Genomic DNA, 24,481 nt, shown 5'->3' on the forward strand with positions numbered 1-24,481 from the left:
AACAAGAACCAAATAATTTTTAGAATTTTCAATGCCAAACATTTCTGATCATCACGGAAAATATTTTGGAAAGTTTACGGAAGTACTTAGGTAGATCTTCTTAGAATTTCATAAGGTCCCCCATCTATACAGTTTGTAAGAAAAATGTCTAAGCAACCTAATAGATATTTGAAACCAATCGATAAAAAATATTCCCTCAAAAACAGTCTTCTGTTCATAAAGAAGATACAAGATCTCAAAAATATTGGCAAATATTATTGGCATGTTAGATTCTTTTTTTGGTATACAGATCAACTCAGAATCACTTTTTGAGTCGATTTAACGATAGCCGTCTGTTTAGCCGGCTGACTGGCAGTTCGTGTAAACTTGTGCGCAAAGTACAGGCCGCAATTTTGGAGATATTTCAATAAGATTTCGTACATGTGGCCCCAGGTCGAAGCGTATTGAAACTAGTTGAAATCGGTCCATTATTTCACATATTTGTATTGGTATTAGGGTATTCATTCGACTAATGATCGTTCGATTAATCGAATAATTTCTTACGAATAATTATTCGAACAATTTAAAAATGGCCATTTTCGAATAACGAATAATTCGAACAAATTTATGAAGAATAATCGAATAAAACGAATAAATGGTCATATATATTTAAATTTATTAAATTGCTTAAAATTTTTCATAATTTCAATTTAAATAAGTAATAATGACTCACAAAGATTGTATTGTTTCTGAAATTCGACAAATAACTAAAGACAAAGGGACTTTCGATCACTGTAGATGAGTGTTCCGATAGCTCGTTCTATAAATATTTAAATATTACTGCAAGAAGTTACAATTCTAAAAACAAATCTTTCAATATTTTAAAAGAATCGCAATTAATAATCAAAATATTAACTTAGATTAAAGTGGAGTTGAATGTGATGGAGAATGTGATTTTGAAACGGTCGTCGAAAGTGATATTGAGGATGACATTTATAATGATTACATTGAAATAGATGAAGACCGTGATCTTAAAATATATGTATATAAGTGATGTTATTAACCGCGTACGTAAGTGTTGCAAAATATTTAATAAATCGAATGATAAACACAAATATTGCAAACCATAGGTTTTGTTGCAAGAAAAACATGGAGTTCGTCTTATACATGATTTTGAACATCGTTGAAAATCTTTGTCATGGTAATAAACTTTTTGCGTATTTGTAAAGGCGTCAATCATGAACTGCCTGACTTCAAATTAGCCACTTTCACTAACATGATATCAAACTTTGGACAGATTCCCTTTATTGTGTAATTCCTCAAGACCACTTTATTAAGTGAAGATTCGGCATTGATAGAGCTTGATGTATAATACAATTTGTTATAAATAATTTAGAAATAGTGAACGATTAATTTACTAAAGACTTAGTTACTCAGTTTAAAACCCGAATTAATGAACGACATAAAAACGTTTATATTGTATTTGAATTCAGGATCATGTCCAACTAGCTCAAATTTTGTAAAGCATAGCTCCAAAACTGAAACTAAAGGGTTTGCTAGTCAATTGTTTTGTAGATTGTTCGGGAGTTAATCTGATCAGAATATATCTGTTGAAAATTTAATGATGGACTTTGTTTTCAAATGCTCTTTAACATTATCAATACTTGAATTGTTAACTTTGACGTTTTTTTTTTGTTTTTCTTTAACAATAAAATATTAAAAACCGACATCAAAACTTCATTCTTTACTTTTTTAAACAAATTTAAATTATTCGAATAATTCGATTAATTTTAAACGTGTGATCGAATTATTCGAACATGTTAAAATCTATTATTCGAATTATTCGTTTTATTCGAACAAGAGAAAAATCGAATAATTCGAATACCCTAATTGGTATCCACACAAATTTCTCCACAAATATATTTTTTATAAAAAGAAATCACATTTATAAAGTTCTTAAATGAATGGGTTAACATTATATTGGACTCAAATTTTCAATGTTGCAGTTATATACCAAGTCTCACACTAATCAAACCGGTACTCTTCGATATTCCAAAAAAAGAAAAAAAGGGAAGTACAGTGGAGATAAACAATTAGTGTATATCGTTTTCTTTTGAAAGTATAACAGATTGTAACTCTCGTAAAATCCAAAATTTTGTGTGGCATCTTTCCCATGTTCTACACTACTTTTACTATCAGAAATCAAAAATTGGATGTCGTATACACATGAAAGTAAAAACACATTTCCCAGTTTTTTATTTTTTTTTTTAATTTTATTGTTTCCTATGAAAACTTCTATTTTCTTCATTGTTGTATAAACAATAAAATGTAAACAAATAATAAACTTTAATACAAATTTAAATCCGTTTATTTGGGTTTAGTTCGAAATGTATGTATACATTTCCGTATTAGAAATTCATAATCCATTAACAAATTGGATTGGGGAATAATGACGTCAGTTAAGTTGAAGAATATTAAGGAATGTAAACAAAATAAAAAAATACAAGAAATAGAAACATTAATTTGTTTTTTTCTTATTATTAATTTGTTATAAACACACTATGTAGTGTTTAATTGACAGGGCAAGTTTAAATATGCACAACAAAATTAAAAATCAATAAGCAAAAAAAGCTCAAAAAACTGGAAAATATGTACACAGATATGTTATAAGAATAACGCTGGATATGCATAGCATAAGTCAAAATCAAAAGTATAAATTAATTATATAAATATCCATATATACGTATAAAAATGAATGTATTTGTTTGTAACTTATAAGAGCGTAAACCACTGCACCGATCTTCTTTCTCTATATCTGGAAGACTACTTTTTATTTTGAAATTTCAAGTGTCCGTGACACCGTAAGCATTTTGGTTGAAAATGGGCGAAATTGTATATACAGTGAATGTCACTTAAAATCGTACACCATCGTAGTAAAATTTTATTCATTAGTTTTAGAAAGTTGATGTTTTGGAAATAATTTAAAATGCTATTTTTATATTGTGTGTGCTATTAGCTATCAGAAAATATGGTATAATTTTAATTGCGCTTATCTGCAAATAACAAAATTGGGTAACACTGTCAGTGCCCAGAATATTAACGCTTCATTTAAAATCCTACAGGCATAACATTTTTTTAATTTTTAAAGTTTTAATTGCAATTTAATATAATTGTACGAATTTAAGTGAAATATGAATTTTGTGATGTTCTTTAATTTTCATCAATATTTTTTTAAGGAATTGAGGTTTTGTTAACTTTTTTGTTGAAATACATATTTTTTGTTCCAATTAATAAAATGACTTTTAATTTTTTATATAATCACCTATTATTGCCTGTATAATTTCATAATATTTAAAAAAAAATATGTTGTACGATTTTGAGTGACACTCACTGTATGTACAAAGTAAAAATTTATTTTCGAATAACTGTCAAACTTTAATTGTGACAGACTTCAAACTTTATACGAATCAATTTTTTATTAGCGCATAAAGTTCCACAGTTGGATTGACACCTCCCATACAAAGTAAATAATTGTTTTCGGATATCTGGAATACAATAATGGTGGAAGTCAAAACATGTGATGTAGAGTTAAAAGTAATACTTTCTTTAAAGAAGTTATAGTCCAGATATATCGTAAAATATACCAAAACTTACTTTTCAAGCAACAAAACTGAAAAACTAGCCCTGGTAATTAACATTAATTGGTAGTAGGAAATGTGTTCTTAGGGAGCTTAGTATTGTTTATAAATGACAATAAATTACACACATACACGAATTTGTAATGCAGAAAGAGACACAGAAAGAGAGAGAGCGTGAAATATGGTAATAAACGAAAGAAAACTCAAACAATTGCGACAATGTAACACACAAACACGAAAATGGAGCAAGATACAAACAAATTCAAAACAAAAACTAAATGCCAAAATACAATACAAAAATAATAAACGAATCAAATGAGCAAAATAAATTAACAACAATATGAATGAAAACAACATTCAACGACGGCGGCAACGAATGAGAGCCGAATAAGCAAAAAGAAAACGTAAACTTAACAAACGACAACTTAATTTTTTCGTCTACGTCTACGGCGAGTACTAGTAGTAGTAGTACAACTTCGGCGATGATGATGATTTCATTTTTAATATCACAAAGGTTAAATGTTTAGTTTAATATTTGAAGTCAAACTAAACAGACGTGTTCTAAAAAGTACAAAATCTTTAAAGATTTAATTAAAAAGAATACAAAAAAAAATCAATTTAAACAAAAGTAGAGTAACGCAAGAAAATTAATAAATTACAAATACAAAATAAAATATAAACAAACAACGAAATTGTTGTTGTTATATTTAAGTATTATAAAATACATAGTACTTAAATTCCTTTATATTAACCTACACACCCCTCAATTGAACGTAATAAAACAATTGTCTAGAAATGTCTCAAAAACGTGTAACATTGGCCACGACACGCGTGTCTCGCGCCTCAACCTCTACCCCTGTGGCCGGAGGTTCTCGTCTTGGCGCGACCAGTCCTACTAGTCCAACACGTACCAGTCGTCTGCAGGAGAAAGAAGAATTGCAACATTTGAACGATCGTTTGGCCTGCTACATCGATCGCATGCGTCATTTGGAAAATGAGAACAATCGCTTGACCCAAGAACTGCAATTGGCTCAAGATACAGTCAACCGTGAAGTGTCCAATATCAAGGCCCTTTATGAAAAAGAATTGTCGGCCGCCCGCAAATTGCTCGATGATACATCTCGCGAAAAGGCCAAATTGGAAATCGATATTAAACGTTTGTGGGAGGAGAATGACGATCTGAAACAAAAGTATGTATGGCCTAACAGCAATTTCATTACACATTTTTTTTAGCTCATATCTAACATTTCTTAACTTTTTTACCAATAATCGAAAATCATCTATAGCTGTGGCACTGGCAACCACACACTTTAGTTTTGTTGTTGAAATGGTAAACAAACAAGAGTTTTTTTTAAATTACATCATTGTCATCATTACCATAATGCTGCCTTGGTTTGAAGGTAGCCTAGTGGTGTCCAATATGTCCCGTTGTTAGTAATTGGGCCATTAGGGTAAACAATCGTTTTCAATGGCAACGCCACCCACATCATTTACTTAATTTTGTTGTTTTTTGTCCGTTTTACAAATTCCATTACCAACATTTTTCCATACTTGTTTGTGTTTGAAGGGCTTTTTTTGTTGTTATTAGATTACAAACAAACGCCAAAGAAACAAACATATGGATACAACACAAATTTGCTATTTCACATTATGATGTCATATTTTTATTTGTTACATGCTCGTAATCCGCATCTCTCCAAAATTAAACCAATAACTAACAACTACAAAAACAACAACAAACGAAATATTTATAATAAGAGTTTTTGAGTAACACACATACATTCACGTATGTATACAAAAGAAAACAAGCAAGAAAACATTGACTGGCAATGATGTCATTCGGTATTTATTAGTTCGCGTGTATTTTTTAATTCCTCTTTTAACGTTTTCTTCTCTTGCTTTTTCTCCCTTTCACAAACTCAACGTAAACGAATATGCAGAATAAACACGCAAAATCGTTATAAACAATGATGAGGAGCCAGGGCAGGGTAGTATATAGTCAAATAGAGAATTCGGCGTATTAATGACACATGGTTTTGTTTTTGTTTTTCAAGTTTATTTACATGTCTAATTTGAGACTGCAAAATTTGCATTAAGAGATATACTCATACAGGAAATATGTAGTGCGTATGAAAACTTTATTAGAATAGATTTTTTCTTTTTTTTTAATTTCCTTGATCAAAATAACTCAACTTGAGTCTGATTTTTGTCATTTCAATACCAAACTGATGGGTCAGTCACATTTGAAACATTTGTTCGGTTGTTCGAAAATGATCATCTCAATAAGAATTGTTCGATCATAGCATTAATACCTAAACTCTTGGCAATACAGAAAGAATATTGCACTAAAAATAGAGAGGGAGCAAAATAGAAATCAGATTCAGTTTATTTAAGTTGTTAGAAACTCAAATACAATTTCATATACATACATAGGTATGCAATAAGTATAGAAAGTAGACGATAAGTCAGATGTGTTTATTTGTTAATGTGAATTGTATTTGTTTGAGGTGACAACTGGTTCCAAACCTCAAACAATTTTCAAATGGTTTAACTTTAATTATACAGGTTTTTAGTCATTAGTTTACTTCAAAAATGTTTAAATATATCCCACATTCGATCGTTAACAAATGAAACAATTTTGGTGGCATTATCAAATATTCACCACAAGGTCGCTCGCAGCAGCATTTATGGTAAATATGAAGAAAAAAAAAAAACAATTTCAAAGGGTTGTTTGTTTTGTTGGTTGCTTGAGCATGATGTCAGACAAATAAAAATAAACAATGTGCGTCGTAGTACGCGTAATGCCTTGGAAATTAATGCGTATTCTTTCAAAAAAAAAAAACTCAAATAAATTAAAATGAGGGACAGTCCCACCAACAGACAAACAAGCGCATTAATAATATGTTTCTTCTTATCAATTCAAATGTTTGTTTCTCAAAGATCAAAGACAAATATTACACGCCTTACCCCCCGCCAAACCAAAGCTAGCGAACAAATCAACACCAGTTGATGACGAATGTCGAGAGATGAACATTTTGAGATTTGAGTAAATTTAGAACAATTTTGAACTGCCGGCATGGAAACGCACATGACAATGCAGCCTTGAATATTTATTTTAATCTCTTTTAGTTATATTTCATTAATTGCTACATTCTACTTTGCCGTTTCTTTTTCTGTTCTGTTCTCTTGTTTTTTTTTTTTAAATATTAGCAAAGTTAAAAAGTAAATTTAAATATTTGTTAATGAACAAATAAACAACAATATTATTTAACCCTTTGAGGGCTTGTAGCAAGCTATTGAGTTACAATTAATTGTATTAGCTACAGTACACATATGTAATTTTGATATTTTTAATCGGTATTGAACTCTAAGCAATGAATACTTTTTACGATAGAAAGTACTAAATCATTGCATATATCGAGTTAAAAGTAATATAAAGTGCTTTTTTAATTTGGATATTTTGAAATCCATTTGATTTTGTTGATTAAAAACTCTATTAACAACTACAGAATTCGCTAAAAATCTGATTTTTACTGTACTTTTGACATTCTCAAAAGAAAAAGGTAATGAAGTCATGATTGATATTCTGTATGTTAAATCTTTACCCCCATTTCTCAATATGTTGTTATCGTTTTTCGTAACGATAAACCTCCGATTAACATTTTTTTTGTATGAGAACTGTCAGTTTATCGTCACGATAAAAAATAACCAGAGATTGAGAAAATGGGTGTTAACTTTTAAATAATGGTCTGAATTTAAACATCTCATTTATCTTCCATTACTTTTAACATAATGGCTAGAATGGAAATTTATTTCTAAATCAACATTGTTAACATTTAAAACATTTGCAGGCACACAGAAATATATTACGGACGACGAGTAAACGATTAAAATAAATTTTGCGAATACCTGTTAATCACAAAGTGAGATATAGAGAGAGAGAGAGAGAGAGTACGGTACAGTCAACAAAATAGTTCGCATAAAAACGTATTCCCTCGTTTATACTATAAATCTACCGATGTTATTTTTATAATGAGTTTATTTTCATAATCATTTCAAAAATATGACAATGAACACACAATATTTCCATCATTTTCCATTCTAATGATCATTAAATGTGTATGGCAACGTCATTGGGGAATGAAAAGATAAATAATTACCCAAAAAGATCATAAATTATGCTAAAATATTTTCAAATGTCCAAACGGCTACGAAATGCTAATGAATTCTAAATCAAAATAGAACAAAAAACTTTTGGTTGGTTTAAAAATAAATTGGTATTTCTTCAATAACAACTACCTCATAACTATTTAAATAAACATTTGAGTATTTTTATTTTTTTTTACATTTTAGAGTTCATACACAATCATATTTTCTCGAACAAAAAACACGTTTCAAGTTAGCATAAAACTTGATCATAATTTGAAGCTGACATCAGCACGACCATAAAATATTCGTGAAATTTCTATGTGATTTGCATACAAATATTTACAACCATCCATTAATCCATATTTTGTTTTGTTGCCATTAAAAAATTAAGATTTTATCTGGAAAATGTTAAGCTAACGGTGTATAAATTTATTTTTTCTTTTATTAGACTTGATAAAAAGACCAAGGAATGTGGTATTGCTGAGAACAGTGCCCGTGTTTATGAATCTCGTTACAATGAAATCAATGGCAAATATAACGCCGCTTTAGTGGATCGCAAGAAGGCTGAAGATCAAGCCAAGGATTTGGCTGCCGAGAATGCTCGCTTGCTTAAGCAGTTGGATGAATTGCGCAAACAACTCGAAGCTGAGACTTTGGCACGCGTTGATTTGGAAAATCAAAACCAAAGCTTGCGTGAAGAGCTCAGTTTTAAGGATCAAATTCACGTGCAAGAACTTTCTGAAACTCGTTCCCGTCGCCAAATCGAAATCAGCGAAATCGATGGTCGTCTCTCGAAGGAGTATGAGGCTAAATTGCAACAATCATTGCAGGAATTGCGCGATCAGTACGAGTCTCAGATGCGTGCCAACCGCGAAGAAATTGAAATGCTATATGACAATGAAATTAAGAATCTCCAGGCTGCAGCAAATCGTGCTGCCAATTCTTCAGCTCATGCCACCGAGGAAGTTCGTATTATGCGTACAAAGATCGATGGTTTGAACGCCAGAATCGAAGAATTGGAAAATACCAATTCTGGTTTGAATGTAAGTTTTTCTGCTATGATTCTCTCGAAAACACATATTTAACAATGGTTTCTGTCTATGTTTAAATTTTAGGCTCGCATTCGTGAATTGGAGAATCTTTTGGATAGCGAACGTGCTCGCCACAATCAATACATTGCGTCGTTGGAGGCAGAACTACAACGCATGCGTGATGAGATGGCTCAGCAATTGCAGGAATACCAAGATCTCATGGACATTAAGGTGTCTTTGGATTTGGAAATTGCCGCCTACGACAAATTGTTGGGTGGTGAAGAGTGTCGCCTTAACATTACCTCGCCTGGTCGTCCCAACACTAGCGGCAGCAGCGCACATGCCGATTCTGGTTACTCCAATGGCACTCATTTGTCGGTGAGCACAAGCTCAGCTTACCGCTCTGGACGTATTACCCCCAGTGGTCGCCGTTCAGCTACTCCTGGTGCAGGCGGTAGCACTAGCAGCAGCGCCGTTAAACGCCGCCGCACTGTTATCGATGAATCCGAAGACCGTAGCTTGGCTGACTTTACTGTCAACTCAGCTGCCAAAGGTGATTTACAAATCTTGGAAGCCGACAGCGAAGGTCGCTACATTAAATTGCACAATAAGGGCACCGATGAAATCAGTCTTACCGGTTGGCAGTTAACCCGCATTGCTGGTGAAGAAGAGTTGGCCTTCAAATTTACACGCGGTACCAAAATCACAGCCGGCCAAACTGTATCTATCTGGTCCGTGGATGCTGGTGTTAGTCATGAACCCCCCACCAATTTGGTGATGAAGAAGAAATGGCCTATCGCTGACTCCATGCGCAGTGTTTTGTCTAATGCCGACAAAGAGGTGAGAATATTGTCGATTTACAACACTTGTGGCAAATGTAGAATTTGTCGTCACTGTCAACAACTAGAATTTATACTAGATCAGTTATGTCCATTAAATTCATTTCATTTTACATTAATCGAAAATAATTTTCTTTCTTTTCTATCTTCCTTCACCCAACCCCTGGAATTTTTTTTTTGGAATTGTTAACTCTCACAGGATGTTGCCAGCTACGAGCGTGTTCGTTCAAACATTTCCAGTCACGCATCCAGACACAGACAAACCGGCAGTGGATTCACACTCGGTTCCGGTGCCACATCAACAGGCGTAAGGAGTCTGTTCTCTTTGCTCTTCTAAGCTCATCATTATCTAGATAAATTGTCAGATGTCTACAGCTGGCAGTCAGACAGACAACTTAAAAAACAATCTACAAATACAAATCCATAGTATAAGGAATGGACTAACGGACTGACACAGTGTCTAATTATGCCGCAATGGAGATGGTGCTCTCTACATTATCTCCGTTCTCAGCAAATCCTCCCAAAACAAAGGATTCTATACAAATTTCCTTCTGTTTTACTCAGATACTCGTACATATCATGAGACTTTTGTACTTTAAATATTTTTTATTCTTGACTTATTCTTTCCTTCGTAAATCTTTAAGGATTTTGTTCTTGTAAAGTCGGTTATTCTATTATTTTTATTTTTTTTTGTTAAACTCAAAAGTGTAAATAAGAATACTAGGTATTCTTTAAAAGGCGTAAGTATAAAATAAATGTTTATTTTTTTATAATTTAAAATGTATTTTTTTTTTGTATACATACATATAATTATTATAATAATTTTCGTCCATAATTTATTTTTTTTTTATCTGACGGACACAAAGAAAGTTCAATGCAACAAAAACCATAGAAAAAATCGTTTAGTGTGTGTGAGACTTTAGGATTCAAAGTGTTTAAAATTTACTTTTAACTCACACAAATAAGATTTTGGTTAAATTTGTTTGAAAAAAGTGTATTTAAACTGCATTTACATGTTAAAATATTCTAATAAAAAAATATTAATAATAAAATTTCTTTGAAAATAATTAAAATTTTGAGTTTTTATTTATGTTTTTGCTATGTATCCATTTTGCTTGGATTGATTATTAAGATTTGAAACCTTGCTCAGATAAACTAAGAAGAAGAAGAGTTTAAAATTTTTGATATACACAAAAAAATCTACGTAGTTTTATACAGAGCATAGAATTTATTAATTCAATTTGATCTTAATTTCCCAAAATCTTAATTCGGAATTAAAACAAATTAGCTATTCATTCCATAAATCCATTCCCAACATCTGAATATTTAAATTCATTATTTATTTTTTAAATATAATTAATTCATCGTTGAATTAATTGAAATCGAATACAAATTTAATTGAAAATATTTTTTCTTTGTTCAGTTTTGTTTTTGTATAGATTTTAATCATTTACAAAATTATTAAAAAAAGGGTCTAAAACCTTTTTGTAATAGATTTGAATTGAACTAATTTTATTAAGATTTTTATTTGCTAATTTGTAATGGATTTGAATTAATGAAAATTTTAATGCTTCAATAAGGAATTAATTCTTTAAAGAATACATATTCAAAGGAATGAATTCAATACATTTGAAGTTCAAACGAATTAATTAATGAATTCATTAACGGAATATTTAAGGGATAGCATATAATTTGATTTCGAAAATGGAACCTTTGGTATTATACATAGATTTTCTATGGGTTCCACTAATTAGTCCTTCGATTAAATTACTTATGACAATATTATGTAATATTATTTTGTTTTTTTTAATAACAAATTGTATATGGGGTCACGAACGTAAGTTCGTACGCTTTTAATGTCCACAGAATATAGAAAAGAAACTTTTCCTAGCTTTTTGCGATTCGATAGCATTTTGGTAGGTAGCTCTATGTTTAGTGCAAAAGATGGATTCCATCGACTTTAAGTTTTCATAATGATAGTTATAAACATGTGGTAACGTACGTACGCAAAATAGAAGTCAACTTTGGCTGACAGTAGTGAAATGTAAAAATCTGCGAAATGGAACGGAATATTTAAAAGCGATTAATTTATTTTAAAAGTGTATTAATGTAGGTCTCTATCCGGTATTTTCACAACAAAATATCTCTATTAGTTTTTGTTTAATTGGCTTATGTACCGGTATAGAACGTACGGGTCGCGAACGTACGATTTTTCCATATGTTTTTTTTATTATTATCACCAAGCATTTTCCCATAAATATCTTCAAATTTCCTTAAATAACAAGTAAGAAAGTATGGTCAGTCAAGCCCAACCATATAATACCCTACACTAAGTAACATTTTCCTTTAAAAAATTCAATAATTTATATTCGTGAGTAATTTTCGAAGTGGGCCTTATATGGGAGCTATGTAGTAGTTTATGTATATGTGAAAGTTATTTATGTTGAATTTTATGTGTATACCAACATTTTTATCAGATTTATGAACGTTAAAGTGATTTACGGATTTGGTCTAAAAACTGTATCTTACTAGATATTTTAAATAAACTTTCGTATAGTGTTATTAATATGAGTAGAAAATGTATGGACCCAATCTACCAAGGCAATGTTATTCTATCAGATAGTGTAACTTCATAGCCATCCAAATGTGTGCCAGGTAAACAAGAATCAGTATTCGAACGATAACTTTAGCCTGAGCTTATGTGGTTTAATGCCAATGTAATTCTCACTTTACCAATTCGAAACTAACGTCAGATCATTAGTCAACATATCAATTACACAGTACAACAAAATCGAAAAAATTTTAGAGGCTTTTTAAACCATTACACAATTTTGATGTATTGTGGTTCCAATAGTACAAATATGGTCCAAACTTTAAATTCTATTGAGACATTTTTTTTGTAAAATTGTGAATTTTTTTAGAGTTTTCTCCACATAATTTATGATAGCTCAAAAAGGGTTTGTTCAATATTATTGAGGAAAACTTAGAAAAGTTCAAATTCACATAACCTTTATTCTGTTTATATATTGCGTTTTAATCGGCTCAGTAGTTACGGAGTTATAATAACAAATTGAAGCCAAAAATATTTTTTATACGTGAAAATAGCAAATTTTTGTGTTTTATAAAACTCATGAAAAATCGAAAACGGCAGAACTTGTTCAGGTTTATTACTTTGTTGCAAAGCGGCATAGAATAGCAACAAAATGAGATATCGAAGATAAAAATCGATTGATTCTTTTCGAATTTATTCACAATTATGTAAATTTGAATTTTTTAAGTTTAGTTCAATAATATCGAACTAACTCTTTTTGAGTTATCATAAATTATGTGGAGAAACATCTAAAAAAATTCACAATTTTAGAAAAAAAATCTATCCATAGAATTCCAAAAATTTTACCATTTTTGTACTTAGGTAACCATGATGCATCAAAAATTGTGTAGTGGTTTAAAAAGCCTCCAACAATTTTTTCGATTTTGTTGCCCTGTGTTATTATAACTAATGCTACGGTCCTTATGAGCCCGAGATATATGTCTTACACGAAGTGTAATTATATCAGTTTTTAACCATGTTTAAATTTGTGATTAAGTAAAAACGCATATAAAAATATTGCTTCTCAATATCTGCTGAGCATTTCATTCATACAACTCTAAATCCAAAAGTTGAAATTTGTGGTAAAAAATTAAAAAGAGGAGAAAAAACTCTTGTTCGTTTCAATATTTTGCAACTATAGGAAACTATAAAAAATAGAGATATAAACCGTGAATTTTGCAATTATGTTGCTAGTAGCGTCATTAACACAAAATTATTAGCTGTTTTGTCAAAATCATAAATAGTTAAGAAGGTCGGTTTCATATGTATGTATAATAAAGATCTATATAGCTACTTTTCCAGGAAAACTTATTCAATACAATTAGATTACCGCGTTATTACTATCGCAGTTCCAACGAAAATAAAAACAACATTTAATCGCAAAATAATATTATTTTCAAACGTTAAATGTCAAATTTATTGTTATGAAGTGAAGACATACATTCTTATTTATACCTACGACCGGATAGCCAAATTTTATTTATTTTTTGAGGGTGGGTTGGCATGGTTGATAAGTCATCATATAATAGGTACATATTGTTCACGGTACTTTTCTTGCTTTTGGTTGTGTGGTATAGGATGAGAAATAACAATATAAAAATGTAAATTTCTTCAAATCATACAAGGTTTAGAAGTATGTATACGGGAAGGAGTTTTACCACAAAAACCAAAATCGTGTTTATTGTTCAGACGGTTTTTGCTTCCCTTCACTTTTGTTTAGCAACATTTATGTTGTTGCTTTTATTATATGTTCACTCTCTAAATTTCGAAACTGTAGGCTGCGGCATTGTCACATGCGGGTGTTTTTTAGGGATGTACAAATATGTATATATGTTTAAAAAAAGGGACGTAAGAAAATTTACACGACGGGAATAATTTCGGAGAAATATTTTTGAGAAATTATCAATTAAAAACTAATTAATATGTTAAATTAAATCAAGTATCAGAAAATTTAAATTTTCAAAAATCTATATCCATCACAAATTTAGCAATTAATAAGCAGGATCACAGAACATTGTCAAATTTAGACTGAAAGCTCAACAAATTGGACTTTAAACGACTGACAAAATATAATCTAAAAAAAATAACATTCGTTTAACAAATTAAGTACTAAAAAACTATTATAAATGAAATCACACGGACAAAACGTTAACATATGAATGGCACTGGATTTCATATAAAAAATATCCTGCATTCAGAATAAGTCTAAATCTTTAAATCCATCTAGCTTGCGTTTTAGGTAAAAATAAATATTAAAAATGGATTATTCGACCCCAAAAACGTCACCTTTCATTTGCATTTGGTTTCATCGCATTCCGATTCATAAAGTTCATTTGTTCAATTAGATACAGTTTTTAAACAATTGACATACAAAATATATTTTTTAAACTTGTCTTTCTAATTAGATATAACACATTAATAATGAATTAAACAAACCAAATTAAACACGTTGTCCCAATTGATATTGTTAATTGTATTATGTATTTGAATTTAACTGTATGCCTGCTTGCAACATTCATCCTGTTTATAAACCTTTCCATCAGTAGAATCTTCTACTTATAAAGAATGTTGATGAAACACTTGAAAGTATAACAACATTAACTGTGAAATAGCTTTTAATTGCTTTAATTGTTGATCATTGTAGAAATAGAACATTCTAGTTTTTCCATTAGAAAACTCTGGTAGTCCGAGCAGCAACTATTTAGTTCATTGTGAATCCTGCTGTTCATGCTAAATATTTGGGGTACTTTAAAATAAAATTTTAATAAATGCGAAATTAACCCTAGGCTCTCTTTTGTTGTTTTCCGTTTTAGTGTATTCAGGGACTTATAGTAAAATTTCACGGATAATATTTCTGCGGAACATTTTAACCCCTTAAATCTCTGTTTTAATGGTGTTTTTTGCTATTTTTTAAAAGAAGGACAAAAAAGACCCATGCCTTGAGTATTTAGAGGGTTAACATATTCTACAAAAATGTTCTCTGTAACATTTTACATAAATTTGCTGAACATATTTTATACCTAAAATGTAAGGATCACATAGTTTCTTATGCCGATTAACAATAAGAATGTGGCAGAGTTGGGAAACTTTAACCCCCCCTCAAATGAAATTCTGATGTAAACTTTCAAAACGCAGATACACGTATATTTTTTTGTCTCCTCTACCAAAATTTAGTGTAATTTAAGTGTGTATTTGTATAAAAATAATGATTTGTTACAATTTTCAAACTACTGATCGCTTTTATTTGCAATTAAAAAAATCCGGTATATTTAATGGAAATAAACCACCATTTTTAATAGGTAAAAACGTAACAATAGAAACAGCGGTAAGCCCGATAGCCGCATTTGGTGTTTAGACGACGGAGAAACATGTAAGACCTTGGGAGCATCGAAAATCTAACTAGTAAGAGCCACTCTAATATCCATGTATGTATCTGTTATTTACCCCACGGTGTTACAAACAAAACAAAAAATACAATGTTTCCCCAATTTTAAAAATGTTGTTGTAGGTTTGTGGTTTTTCATATTCATTCTAGTTTTCTTCTTGTACTAGAACCAGGATCTCTTTAGGCTTAAAACAATTTTCTACGTGAGTGAAAAACATTACGATTTTGATACTCCATTCATGCTTCTTTAGTCAGTTCGAGTTTATGACTTTATTACAGGGATCTCATACAACAAAAGCTTTGTGTTTGTGTACAAGGGTTTTATGTGTCTCTGTTATCCTTTGCCTTTGCCCTCAACATTCATCGTGATAGATAATAGATTGATAAACTCAAGTACTACATGTTTGTTGTTTTTGTTCTTGTTGTTGTTGTATGGGTTCTGCTATGAAGAGTTGCAAATAATAAGACCACAGGGACAAAATAAGTACTTACACATGGGCTGGCTCCCCTTGTCACAACAATGTTAAAAAACCTTTTTCAACATCAACAGCAAACTTCAAGTGCAAAGGAATAAGTTAAGAACAGTAAAAATAAATAAAAAAAAAAATAAAGTAGGCATATTTTAGGGATGCACAGCCATGTGCTAAATTATAGCGTAATACTTGTTAACAGCTAGTAAGCGTCTATTAAAGAACACTTTAAATGCTAACTGGTCCGAGGTTTATGATCGAAAATTAAACCATGTGCAGGAAGCGAAGTTTATAAAATGAAAAAGTTTTCGATATTGTTACGAAGTTGCTTTAAGGATATGAATTTAACATGCGGGTATTAACATTGTCTGTAAGTATGGCAACAATAACATTGAAGCTGATAAATGCTTTAGATATAGAACATACTAGTTTTGTCCGTTAAGATAATTCATGAAACAGCTGGAAGATGGCACTGTATATAAATAGTGGCAGCGGTGGCAGTCAGTTCAGTTTATCATAGGCGCTGTTAGAATTAACAGCAACTGTATTCTTTAAAGTGTTTAATATAAGTGTGTGTATTAAAAGATTGTTGTATAAATTTAAATAAATGAAATGTTGTTACAAAATCTTTAACTACTAAACTACTTTTATTTGCAATCAAAATAATTAGGTTTATTTAAAGGAAATAAACCACCGTTTTTAAAAGGTAAAAAGGTAACTATATTATAAAAAGTACTTTCAAACTCATTCAATCCCAACAACATGAAATAAGTTTCAGTTTATGTTTTTTTTGCTGTCATAGTCGAATTTCTCAATCCCCAATATATTTTAAAACAGCTAATCAAAATGTCCTCAACTTTGGGTCCAGTAAGTCCTACTTTCCGTATGTATATCGGTACAGTGCGTGTGATCTAAAAATGTTAACACTGCTGTTAATCAAATACACACACAAGTATTATACATATGTCAGACACTTATTTGTCATGCATTCATAAAAAAGCTATTAAGATTTGTACCATGATTTGAGATTTTCATATTTGGAAATATAACAAAAGTTGAACAATATTATAGGAACACATGAGTATGCTTATATTGTATTATTAAACTCATGAATGTACACTAGGGTAATCCCTATATTCGACTTTTTAGATTTTCGGTATTACGAAAATTGTTCTCCTTCATCTCAAAACCAAATGATGAACATTTTAGAAAAATCGAATGCTATATATAGACATATAGAAATAAACATAGAACGGAAACTAGAAAAAAAACTCACAAACAAAACTATTACTGAATATAATCACACATACGAGTGCGGCTATAGTGAATTTCCAAATTTTGCGATTTTTCAATATCGCATTTTTTTGATATTTTTAAAAAAAATTTAATAGCGTTCAATTGCCAAAATATTGGAAAGATAGATACAAATAATGAATGTTGACAACCCATAATTAGAGATAAAATGCTTATAATCTATAAATTTATTCTAATTCGTGTTATAATTCTGAAGCAATAATTTTTGTGTACAAAAACATAAAAAACAAACAAAACAATTCAACCAAAAAATATTAGCAAATATATTATTTGAGATCCTTTTGTATACACATTTGATTTTTTTTTAGGATTTTAGTGAGATATTCTGAAATAATCTTTTAAAAAAGAATATAATTTAATTTTTTTTCTTTTAAAATATTTTGTTCTTTAGGTTTAATAAAACTTGACTTGGAAAAAACTCTCTCGCTGATTGTAGATGTTGGAGAAATCGAAAGCATGATAAAGAATATCCAATATCTCAGTTTTTTTTAGTTTTTTTCTAAGCATATCAAATTTTGTTACAACATTGGTGTCTTTTTTGGATTGTTTTAGATATTGAATTCTTTTGATAGTTTCGTTAAGTTCTGTACATGTAAATGCAAACAAAGTTTCAAATACATATAAATTAAATATGTCAGTTGTTATTCTTATTAAACATTTTTCTTGGATGTTCGAAAAAAAATATATAATTTTAATTTGAAATTTGAATTGAAATGGAATTGAATTGAATTAATCGACACAAATTAATCGGTTTATTTGTTATTTGAAAATCGGCAATTTTAAATTATTCGAACAGTTAACCGTCCAAAATTAATCGGTTAATAGATTGAATACCCTAGTATCAATCAAATTATAAAATGAGTGTTTTAGTAAATATAGTTCTGTAAGCATTAATTTTTTCGAAAATGCTACTATTTGAGTTTTTTCGGCCATAGTGGAATGTTGTTTTAGTTTTCACATAGTTTTTAGTAATACATTCTCACCACTTAGAATTTTGACAAATGAGTTAGGACTTTGATAAGAGAGTTTCCGATCTATGTGTATTTGTGTTCAAAAATTATCCAAATTTAATGTTGAAACAAAATTCCAATTAAAACAGTTTTTGTATAAGCATTGTGTGACATAGTTAACCCATAAAACATCATATACAATTTAATGCTAATCTCAAATCCCAAATTTTACATTTTCAAAATTTTATTTAAACGGAATTTAAGGTCCATACCCGATACCAAAGTATACCAAGTAGTGCCTTCGTGAGAAGGGTATATATAAGTTTGTCATTCCGTTTGTAATTTCTACATTTTTCATTTCCGACCCTATAAAGTATATATATTCTGGATCCTTATAGATAGCGGAGTCGATTAAGCCATGTCCGTCTGTCTGTTTAAATAAATTTTCTAAAGTCCCCAGATATCTTCGGGATCCAAATCTTTAACAATTCTGTCAGACATGCTTTCGAGAAGTTTCCTATTTAAAACCAGCAAAATCGGTCCACAAATGGCTGAGATATGAGGAAAAAACCAGGACAACCTCGATTTTTTCACTATTTTTGACCTATTGCTGGTTTACCAAGTCATTAATATATACAATATGGATATATAATAATAGATATTTTATTGCAACGACGTATATAAGTTGGATCTACAATGGGTCAAAATTGGAAAAAATATTTTTAAACCGATTTTTTTTATTACAAAAAAAATTTAAAAACACAAAATTTTTTTTTTTAAATTAAAAAAAAAATTAAAATAACAATTCGAAAATTTTTTTTTTCCAAAAAAAAGAAAAAATCAACTTTGGAAAAAATTATTTTGTTTACCTAAAAATATTTAAAATTTGTATTTTGAAGTATAATTTGGTATAAGATTCGGCACAGCCGAATATAGCTCTCTTACTTGTTTAAAATTACTCTCTCACATATACGGGTACGCTAATTGTGCTCAAATGAAAAAATATAAATTTTTTTTATTAATTTTTGACCCACAATTTTAATTTATAGAACAGAGTTTCTATTTTTGGTATTTAAAATAGAACAAAATTTAAATAAATTAAAATTTAAACATTTTTATAGAACTCTGTGTGTCTGGTAAATACACAAGAGTTTAATTAAAATTTAAAGGTTACAATACAAAGACTAACCAATCTATTTATTAATAATAAAAACTTTATAATTATTCATGTACTATTTATTTAAATATATGTAAATACAACAGCCATGACCACAACTATAAAATATTTAGTCAATTTGTAATGAAACTTTTGTTATTAAACGATATTGCTACCCTGGTTATTATAAAAAAGTTGAATCCACTTTAACGAAATATGAAAAAAGTTAGAGATTGGCAACACGTTGTTGTGCCACTGCATAGTTGGCCAAAAGTCATATGACAGCCATTCTGACAAAGAAAAACTTTTACTTCAAATCCTACCAAAAAAAACTCAAATAACATCAAAAACACTTGTTCAAACAAACAACAAATATGGCAAGTAATGTGCAGAACGATAGAAAGAAGAGCTAACAAAAAAGTGTTTGTTCAAACTCAAAAAGAAAAAAAAAACAATAAAGGAGTATAAAATCAACAGAGTGGTCCAAATACTAAATAATCATATTTTGACACTGATCGATTTCTATTTGAAATAAAATGGAATATTTTTGGCTTCAGCAGGACAGCACATCATCATGTCACGCACACTAAGTTCGTTAATTGTGTTATCAGTTGTCTTGGCAATGTCAATAGGCCGCCTCGGAGCTTCGATTTGACCCTATACGAATAGTCAAGAAACGATCCATAACTTTAAGGATAAAATCGGCCGAGCCATTCGCTAGATAGAACCAGAAACCGTCAACAAAGTCTTAGAAAATTGGACAGAGAGGGTAAGCTACTGTGAAGCCAGCCGCGGCAGCGACATGAATGAAATCGTGGTTCATAAATAATGGGAATATATGGTTTTGCTACAATAATAAAGTTAATATAATTTTTAAAAAGAAACTTGGACCACTCTGTATATTCACATTATTGGTCCTACGACAACAACTATTCACATTTCCACAACTAACAAATACAGTGATACATATTTATGTTTATACCCAGGAAACATTTTTGGACGACATATTTGGTTACTGAAATAATCTTAAACTTTATCAGACACATTTTCGATTTTTCCTAAGTTCCTTTAGATCAGCGCTTCCCAACTATTTTATTATCATGAACCGCATTTCATTTCAAAAGCTAATTCATTTGTGATTGACGGGCCAGTAGATCCCACAGCTTATTGTAGTCAGAATCCTTGAATATATTTTTTCTGTATCATACATTGTGACAAAATTTAAATACATTGTTCACAGTCACTTGTCATTGGAAGAAAATGTCTGTCGAATTTAGAGGAGTGCACAAATGAAACTTTCAAAATAAATACGGTAGTTAAACCGACTTTTGAAAAACCTCAACCATGGAAGTTCTAATGAAAAATTTATGAAACAAATTCAATAGTTTTTGGAAATTTTTATAATACAAGACTATTTTTGCATTTCTAATGAAAACTTAAAATCCAAACTTTTTAAAATTTTATTAAAAAAAATAAGAATTGCTCTTTAGGTTTTTATTAAGGATATATGTATACGAGAATAAAGGTAAACTTTAAGAATTTTTGGGAATAATTAATGAAATCAGAAAATGTTAACCATTACACCTCCGTAGTCTAAGGTAACATTTTTGAATAGTTGATATTTTCCATTAAAATATTATATAGATATTGGGGGAAATATTGAAATTAACCCAACAAAAAGAATCCTAAAACTAAATATTGCCAATTATGACCCCAAGTTCATAAAATGATAAAATTTAAAGTTCATATTTCAAACATTTCAATCAGACATAGGATATAAACTATTGCTCTTTTTTTTACCCATGTTCATGAAAAAGATACTTTTTACTGAAATTTAATATTCTGACATCATGGAATATGTCTTAGAAGTTTTATAAAAATCTGCTAATAAAAAGAAAATAATTTTACGTTTCACCCATGTTTCCCATATAAAGCTGATGTGAAATAATTAGACTTTGACCAAATTATCGACAAAAATTTGTTTTGTTTCCGATATTCAAAAAGCATCCTTAATTAAATCCAAAAGAGAAAATCTTAAATGTTTAAATATATTTGACAATTGTCTTGCATTATAAAATTTTCCAATTAATTCTCAGTAATTTGTTTTGCAGTGACCTTAAATTGAATTTGGTTTGAAGCAACCAAACTTTTGTTACCCCTTCCAAATTTGTGTAGCCACAAAGTTGCTATCACGAATTTGTTTTCTCTGTGTACAAATTTTCTACTTGAGACACATATTGTTAGGAGGAAATTCTAAAAACTCGATCATTTTCCAATAGATTTTTAACAGTTGGACTAGTTATAGGGTGATTACTTTAGAAGTTGTTTTCTCATTTGGTTTTTTTTACAGATCTCAGGTCATTGACAATTCATCATGGAAAGAATCACACCAGATGTACACACAGTTTCTCAAGTATACGTACGGTTAAAAATTTCCCCTTAAAATCACATTTTGTAAAACGTTTGTTTAAATTTCACACATACACACAGCCTCAAAAGTGAGTAAACACCCGCGAATTTTTTGATTTTTTTAGGATCATGAAAATCATTATAGTCCGACTTAAATCTTTTTTTTTCACAACCGAATCTATTATTCAACTCAATCTCGAACAAACCGAAACATTAAAATTTTAATCGATGAATAAATTTTAGGATTTTCATTATCTTAAAAAAAATCAAATATTTTTGGTGTATACTCACTTTTGAGGCTCACTGTACATATTTCGGAAGCTTTTTTACCGTCATAGGATACGAAATCAGAACCTTGTGCAGACTATCGGTACGAATTCCGACCGAATTCTTTTAAAAAAATGTTCAGTGGGTAATTGTATTCTATATACATACTTATGATGAATATACCCAGCAGTTCTGCATTGACTAAATTAGTCAATGTATCGCTTTTAGACAGTACTGTCTAAATACTCCAATTTATATAATGTTGGGCCATTTGACACTTTTATGCAGAAATAAGTCAGTTGCTTACTTTATACATCACAGGTAATCTAGCCTTTTCTCACCCACCAGAAGAAGTCAATTCTACTCTTGCAATTAATGTAGGGTCAACTGACTTAAGCCAGTCTCATTGCTAATTCCGTATGTGCCGGTTCACACACGTCAAGCATACTTGAGCAAGTCTTGAGTTTATTGAAGAGAGAGGAAGAAAAAGAGAAAAATCTTTCCAATCTTCCCTCTACAATCTCATCTACCATCACAAGACTTGAAGTGTGTGAACCAGCACTAACAGTGTGGTGACCCCAATGATAGATAAATTCACTAGTTCAGAACACTTAACCAGAACTGCTGGGTATTTATTCATAAACAATTCTGGATACTCGAATTTAAGTATGTAAATACATATGTATGTATGTTTATCAACGCTTTGAAGGAGAATGAGGAAATAAATATTATTCAACTTTAAAGACATTTAGTCGCTCCGTTGTAAAACAAACACGTTCATGCACAAATAAACCTCGCAAATGACCGTTAATTTGCACTTAGACACATGTGCTACTCATGTCCGCTTTCATAAAGTTCAACTCGGTTCCGTTTTGTTCTCTACTGCGTATTTCTCCTCTCACCCCTCACTGTACTCAAGGTTCGTGATGGCATTGACTCCGCCGCGGATAGTATATACCTAAACACATATTCATTCAGTCTCATGTCCTTTTCTGCTCTCTGGTGCTGCTGCTGCTGTTGTTTTTTTCTATTCTCTAGCGTGCATTTACACCAGCACACGTTACGCGCATAAGTGCCACTTTTCACTTTAAATCGTTTCGCATAAATCACATCCAATACACCAACAAAACAAGTGAAAAAAAACATATAAAAAAAGGTTGTTTTATTGGTCTATCCCATGTACAAGTACGTTTTTGTATGAAAGTGGGTGATAGGATAGCTCATGCATCAGAGATATCCACACACAAACATATCCATGAATATGTGCTATCATGGTGGAGCTGCCAGCACTAAAGTTGAATGAAATCGTTGTGAATGTTTGAAGATGAGAGAGAGAGAGAAGTGCTGGCTATTTATGGCAAAATTGGACCGTAACTTATGTCTACTATGGTCTACATTAGTTAAATATCACGATACGAAATGTATAAAAAAATACTCGTATGCATTTTATAACATAAATAAAACACACTCGATGTTCCTACACGTTTCGTACAAATATGAAACAATATTCTAAAATAATGCATTTGATTTATGCCTTCTATTGCCACTACATTTTATCAAGTAATCGACTTTTTACGTAAAATACAATACACACAAGAGATGTTTCAAAATTGTCAAACGGAAATTCGTTAATATTTACCTTCCGACAATTAAAGTTGTGACCAGTGGTGTTAGATGCGATTTTTGGTATAAAACTCATAACTAGGGGGCGGATTTTTATGCAAATGCATATTTTTTCACGAACTTCCAAATACAAGGTTGACTAATTATCTATCTGAATCTCACACTTTGCTGTAAAATATCATCGATTTGTTAGTGCATATTTTATTGATAATGCTTATTTTCTTATATTTTACTTTAAAATGCATATTTATATGCATATTATCCAAGTTTTTAATCTTATATATAAAAAGAAGTGTACATTTTGATGTCACCACTAACTGCGAAAACGGGTCGACCGATTTCAACCAAAATTTCAGGGTACGTTGGGGATAGTCTGTAGATGGTTTATGTGAAGTATGCACGAAATCGGCATAGTGGTTCCCGAGATATGGCTGGACCGATTTTTATCAAATTTTCAGTGAATCTTCAGATTTTTGATTTTTGATCTTTGGCGGAGGGGCGTGGTAAAATCAAATTTTTGAATTCATAAATATAATATCCCATTTGCCTTAAATACATCCGTTTCTTTTTTTTTAAGGGCATATCATGCCACTGTACTTATAGATATCTGCTACAACTTTGTCAAATGACCACCTCAGTGTTTCAGGTGCGATGTCAGGTCGGGGGAGTCCGTGCTTTTTT

At 30.5% G+C, this 24,481-nt stretch overlaps 2 protein-coding genes across 4 annotated transcripts in view; one reads left to right on the forward strand and one right to left on the reverse strand.

Moving 5' to 3' along the window:
* The window catches only part of ttv (exostosin glycosyltransferase 1 ttv), a 159,106-nt gene that overhangs the window by 39,467 nt on the left and 95,158 nt on the right, over positions 1 to 24,481 (reverse strand). The window lies entirely within an intron of this gene.
* LamC (Lamin C) lies at positions 4,137 to 10,709 on the forward strand. Of its 2 annotated transcripts, none has more exons than XM_065510606.1 (4): positions 4,137 to 4,807; positions 8,215 to 8,809; positions 8,882 to 9,720; positions 9,836 to 10,709. In XM_065510606.1, exons 1-4 carry the CDS (start codon positions 4,413 to 4,415, stop codon positions 9,945 to 9,947), a joined length of 1,941 nt encoding a protein of 646 aa, XP_065366678.1. In that variant the 5' UTR covers positions 4,137 to 4,412; the 3' UTR covers positions 9,948 to 10,709. The 2 variants fall into 2 exon arrangements, with proteins under 2 accessions (XP_065366678.1, XP_065366679.1); XM_065510607.1 differs by having other exon boundaries at positions 4,147 to 4,807; positions 8,882 to 9,637.

The sequence above is a fragment of the Calliphora vicina genome, chromosome 5 (assembly GCF_958450345.1).
Source record: "Calliphora vicina chromosome 5, idCalVici1.1, whole genome shotgun sequence".
Lineage (NCBI taxonomy): Eukaryota > Metazoa > Arthropoda > Insecta > Diptera > Calliphoridae > Calliphora > Calliphora vicina.

Excerpts from the sequence above, each read along its gene's own strand:
- LamC (XM_065510606.1), top strand. The coding sequence starts at position 4,413 with ATGTCTCAAAAACGTGTAACATTGGCCACGACACGCGTGTCTCGCGCC. Across the intron at positions 4,808-8,214 it reads AATGACGATCTGAAACAAAA|ACTTGATAAAAAGACCAAGG; the intron begins GTATGTATGGCC and ends TTCTTTTATTAG. Across the intron at positions 8,810-8,881 it reads ATACCAATTCTGGTTTGAAT|GCTCGCATTCGTGAATTGGA; the intron begins GTAAGTTTTTCT and ends TTTAAATTTTAG.